General features: G+C 49.4%; 2 protein-coding genes across 2 annotated transcripts in view; both read right to left on the reverse strand.

Moving 5' to 3' along the window:
• The window catches only part of LOC113457658 (zinc finger protein 420-like), a 1,205,902-nt gene that overhangs the window by 250,461 nt on the left and 950,059 nt on the right, over window positions 1-5,382 (reverse strand). The gene's annotated exons all lie outside the window — the stretch shown is intronic.
• The window catches only part of LOC101996155 (protein FAM187B-like), an 8,894-nt gene continuing 6,064 nt past the window's right edge, over window positions 2,553-5,382 (reverse strand). Inside the window, exon 3 of the mRNA XM_005361299.2 lies at window positions 2,553-2,940. Coding sequence (XP_005361356.2) covers window positions 2,553-2,940 — 388 coding nt within the window. The remainder of the gene's footprint in view (window positions 2,941-5,382) is intronic.

The raw sequence follows: 5,382 nt of genomic DNA on the forward strand, positions 1-5,382 counted from the left end.
AGATGTGTGTGTAAAAGTGTGTGTGCAGGTGTGTGAACAGATGTGCATGTGTAAAAGTGTGTGCAGGTGTGTGTGTACAGATGTGTGTAAAAGTGTGTGCAGGTGTGCGTGTACAGATGTGCGTGTAAAAGTGTGTGTGCAGGTGTGTGTACAGATGTGTGTGTGTAAAGTGTGTGCAGGTGTGTGTGTACAGATGTGTGTGTGTAGAAGTGTGTGTGCAGGTGTGTGTGTATACAGATGTGTGTGCATGCATGTACAGACATGTACACCTACGTGCATAGGGCACTGCGTGTCCTGCTCTGTCACTCATTCTCCACCTTATTCCCCAGAGACAAGGTCTCTCATTGAACCAGTAGCTAGGATGGCATCCAGCAAACCCCATAGACCCCTCCTGCCTAACCTGAGTCCCAGCTCTGAGGTTATAGGCACACAATGGCCACACACACCTCCCTTATTTTAATGTGGGCCCAACCCAGCTCCTTAAATTCATATCCACTGAGCCATCTTGCCAGCCCCTGAGGTCTCTTTTGAATACCTGTCCATCACCCGCCCTTCCCCCAAGCTCACTGTGTGGCCTCAGGCCAGTTGCTTGTCCCTTCTGGGCCTTAACGTTTCCAGCTATAAAACAAGAGGAGGTGAATCGTCTCAGCAGCCTAGTGGTGGCTTGTGGGGACATGATGTTTATGGGAAAGTCTGCACATTGACACATGAAGAGGGCCAAACATATTAACTATTTTTATCATTGTTATTCTCAGCTTCTGCCTCAGTCAGTTCCGAACTACTCCGGAGGAACCTTCCCTCATTCTGCAGGAAACCTTGCATCTGCAGGTATCACGGGGAGCCTTCGGTGTGTGGTACACGGGGGGAGCTCTACCCCGTCCTCCTGGGCCCACGTTCTGCCCCAGGAGCCCTTCCTATATGCCCTGTCAGGACTTCACTGTGCAAATTTAGGGCAATGAGTCTTAAGAGGCATGAATATTTCATGCTTTGCTCTGGTGTTCTGCTAAATCGTGTGTGTAGTTTCTGGGAAGAGCCAGGCCCAGCTGTTTCTGCCGGTCAGCTGAGCAAGGCCCAGCGTCTTGTCCAAGAGTGGCACTGGAGGGCTCTCCTCTCACCACAGGAGCCTGGAACAGTACGTGTCTAAGCTAAGGATGCAGGGAGGTGTGTGGCTGACTACAATAGAGGAAGATGTCCTGAGGAACAGCGAGGGAAAGGTATCAGAGGACCAGTGCAGACTAGGGATGCCACGGAGATGCCTGTGTGTCCTCCATCTTGTCCTTGGGAGACAAGGTTGAATGAAGAGTCCACAATATACCACAATAGACACACCCTGTTGTGAAGCTATTAATATTCCTTTCCGGCTGACATGTTCCTTTGCGGGAGGGAGAAAGGAGACCCGAAAGATTCAGGAAGCAGAGGGCATAGACAAGGCTCGGGAAGCTTGGAAAGTTCCATGATTCACAAGACCCGCCCCGTGGTTACACAAGCAGTAACCATTCTCTGGGGAACAGGCAGCTCTGGTGGAGCTGCCTACTAGTTCTACAGAAAGCTTAGGAAAGGAGCTTCCAGCCATGACATCACCTGTGCTGGATCTCATGACATCACCTGTGCTGTGCTGTGGGACAATAGTTTTGCCCTGTAAAGATTTGTTTCTTGTACTTGTTTAATAAAACGCCGATTGGCCAGTAGCCAGGCAGTAAGTATAAGTGGGTGACCAGGCAGGAAGTAGAGGTGGGGCAATGGGAACAGGAGAATTCTGGGAAGAGGAAAGAGTCAGTCCGCAGTCCTCATCCAGACAGAAAGGAAGCCAGACACAGAGCAAGCAAGATGAGAAAACGCTTCACTGATAAAGGGTACCAAGCCCCATGGCTAACACAGAAAAAAATTACGGGTTCAGATATAGGATGTAAGAGTTAATAAGAAGCCTGAGCTACCAGGCCAACCAGTTTAGAATTAATGTAGACCTCTGTGTGTTTCTTTGGGGCTGAATGGCTGTGGGACCAGGTGGGATAGAAACCTCTGTCAACAATGCTGGGCCTCAAGAGTGACATTATCCATGCTGGACCTTTGGATGATGCAGCTGCTTTAAAGTCACCCTCATGCATATAAGCACCCACATCACTCATTCTCCTGTAAGGAACCCCAGTAAACTCACTTGTTCACCAAACCAGGCTAGGGTGGATTCATTTCTTTAGTCTGTCATTAGTGTCCAGTCCAGGATGAATAGATGCTTGTTCACACCTCCCTAGAGAAAGCCACACCACACAGCCTGAGAAGATTTCCCCCTTCCCTTCCTCCCTCTGAGGAACCCCAGAGTCCCCGTTCTCCTGTCTAGACAGTCTTGCCTCAGTTTCCTTATCTGTGCACTGGGGCGACCAACAAATTAGCTGAGCAGGGCATAGAACAAGGAGTGAAGTGACCATTAAATATGAATCCAGGTCTGTGTCAGTTCACACACCTCCAGGGGCTAGTGCGGGGCTGCCTGGCATAGCTACAGCTAAGGATGGGACAGTGGAGAGAGGCCAGGTCCCCTTGGGTACAGAGGGCTCAGTTTATTTCACCAGGAGGACCAGATTCCTCTTCTTGCCCCGGGTGGGACGAAAGACCACCTTACAGAAAAGCCCCCCCACAACCAGGACAGAGACCATCAGCAGCATCAACTTCAGGCCCCTGAGGACGGAGTCCGATTTGCCTAGCTGGGCCCTGTGCTGCCAACGCCCCTGGCCTTTGGTTTGTCTCTCAGCCTCCAGCAGTTCCACAGAGGCTGTGGGGCTGAATTGGGCTATCAGCTCCTGTTCCACAAAACATCTGTAAATGGCCGGCTGGAAGATCTGCAGCTGCTGGCCACCGCTGACCAGGTCCATTAAGCTGCCCGTGACCTTGCCAGAAAGCTGGTCCTGCCAGGTCAGAGCAGTGTCGTTGGCTTCCCAGTGAACAGGCCTGGATGGAAGAAACAAAGAGTCAAACTTCAGGGTCCTGCAGAGAACGGGGGACTGAAGGGAGCTGGAGACAACAGCTCCCCGTTCCCTCCATGGAGCCCTGTAAACGTCACCAGGGGGCTGCTGGGGAGGTATGGCCCGGGAAGCTTCTAGACTTCTACCTCTGACTGGCTGGGTGGCCTAAGCCAAGGCCACTAGTTTCCATTTCTTCTTCTGAGAGCAGGGCTATAGTGGTGGCACCTGCCTCGGGGTAATTTGAAAGACTTTGGAAAACCGTCCCCTCCATCGGCATTGCCTCTCCTCTGCTTCCTCCATGTATAATGAATGCCCAATCACACTAGCGTGCTAGGACTTTCCAGCCACGCTGCCCCGGGCCTCCATATTTTTTCTGCCATCTACTTGGAGCACCGTCCCTCAAAGCACAGCTTTCTCTCGTCTCCTTCTGCCTTGGCAGGAGTGACCGGTTCTCAAAAGAGCCTTCCTTGACTGCCTCCCCACTTAGAATTTTAATTTCTCCCAACTGCCACCAGCCCTTAGCAATGTTTAAAATACTGCATTTTCAAGCTAAATGGGTGGACACCAGGGATCCTTGCACTCAGAAGGCTGAAGCAGGAGGATGACAAATTTGATGCTAGCCTGGGCTACATAAGTAGAATCCCCATTCTCAAAAAGAGAACTCATCAGTTTAAAATGTCATGTGGTCTTATTTGTCCTGAAAGAAAAGGAGAGTTGATTGTTTGGAGTAAGTAGGAGACTATATGCTCTTCACTGTGTCCTGGGCACCTTACTGAGTGGGTGGATGAATCAGGTCCTCGTGTCCAGGGATGACAGAGGCGATCCTGAGCAGATAGTGATGTTAAGAAGGCCTCCGTAGAACATGAAAGTTTTGCCAGACCAGATCCTGTGGCCAGTAGCCTTCTCAAACATCACAGTTAGTCCATAAGGCCCAGACTAGTCTTGAGTTGGACAGTGCCCATCTGAAATCTCTGTATTTCCCAGAATCTCAGAATGTAACCTTACTTGGAAACTGGGTTATTGTCAATGCATTACAATGACATCATATTGGAGTAGAGTGGCCTTGAGGTCCAAAGAGTCTGGTGACCTTTTGGAGCCAAGACAGATAAAGATACCCGGGATGGAGGCCAAGAAGTGATAGAGGCAGGGATGGGGAATGAAGCTTCCAGCTCGGAAATGTCAGAGGATCTCTGGCTCCCACAGAGGCTAGAAAATCAGGGGTGGAGAGGAAGGGCATCCTCCTAACAGCTTGCTTCTGACTTTCAGGCTCCAAAGTAGTGAGAGAATACAATTATCATCATCACCGTCATTGTTGTCTTCGTCTCATGATGTAGCCTTGGCTACCTTGGAACTCATAGGAATCGACCTGCCTCTGTCTCCCAAGTGTTGGGATTAAAGACATGTACCACTTACCCAGCCGGTTTTATTGTCTTAGGCCACCCCAGTTTGTGGTACTTTGAGCTATAAATGAATGCAACTCCTGTGGTCAGAAGTATCATCAGTGGACAGCATACTGGAGAAAACAAATGAAAAAGACAGGAAATTTTGGCTCATGGTTTTGGAGGTTTCAGTCAATAGATTGGCCAGATCTATTGCTTTTGAGGCAAGCCGATATCATGGTAGTGAAAGCGTACCACATGTGTCTGATTTTTATGGGTGCCAGAAGAAGTCATTGGATTCTTTAGAACTGGAGTTACGAATAGTTGTGGGTAGTCATATGGGTGCTGGAAACTGAACCTGGGTCCTATGTAAAAGCAGCAATTGCTCTTAACTGCTAAGCCATCATGTGTATGTGTCTGTGTACGTGCACGCATGTGTCTGTATATGTGTACACGTGTGTCTGTGTACATGCACGCATGTGTCTGCATATATACATGCATGTGTCTGTGCACTGTATGCATGTGTCTGCATATATACATGCATGTGTCTGTGTACTGCATGCATGTGTATGTGTATACATGTGTCTGTGCGTGCGTGCATGTCTGTATATATACATGCATGTGTCTGTGTACTGCATGCATATGTATGTGTATACATGTGTCTGTGTACGTGCATGCATGTATCTGCACATATACATGCATGCGTCTGTGTACTGCATACATGCTTCTGTGTATGTGAATTCATGCATCTGTGCAATGCACGAATGTGTCTGTGTATGTACATACATGTGTCTGTATACTACATGCATGCTTCTGTGTATGTGCACACATGTGTCTGTGTATGTGCATGCATGTTTGTATATGTACACTCAGTCAATCAGGACCCAGATGGTTCCCTGGCACCTCTATAAAATCAGACTCCCGGGCAGTGATGGTGCATTCCTTTAAGCCCAGCACTCAGGAGGCAGAGGCAGAGGCAGAGGCAGAGGCAGAGGCAGAGGCAGAGGCAGAGGCAGAGGCAGAGGCAGAGGCAGAGGCAGAGGCAGAGG

This window comes from Microtus ochrogaster, linkage group LG4 (genome assembly GCF_000317375.1).
Source record: "Microtus ochrogaster isolate Prairie Vole_2 linkage group LG4, MicOch1.0, whole genome shotgun sequence".
Lineage (NCBI taxonomy): Eukaryota > Metazoa > Chordata > Mammalia > Rodentia > Cricetidae > Microtus > Microtus ochrogaster.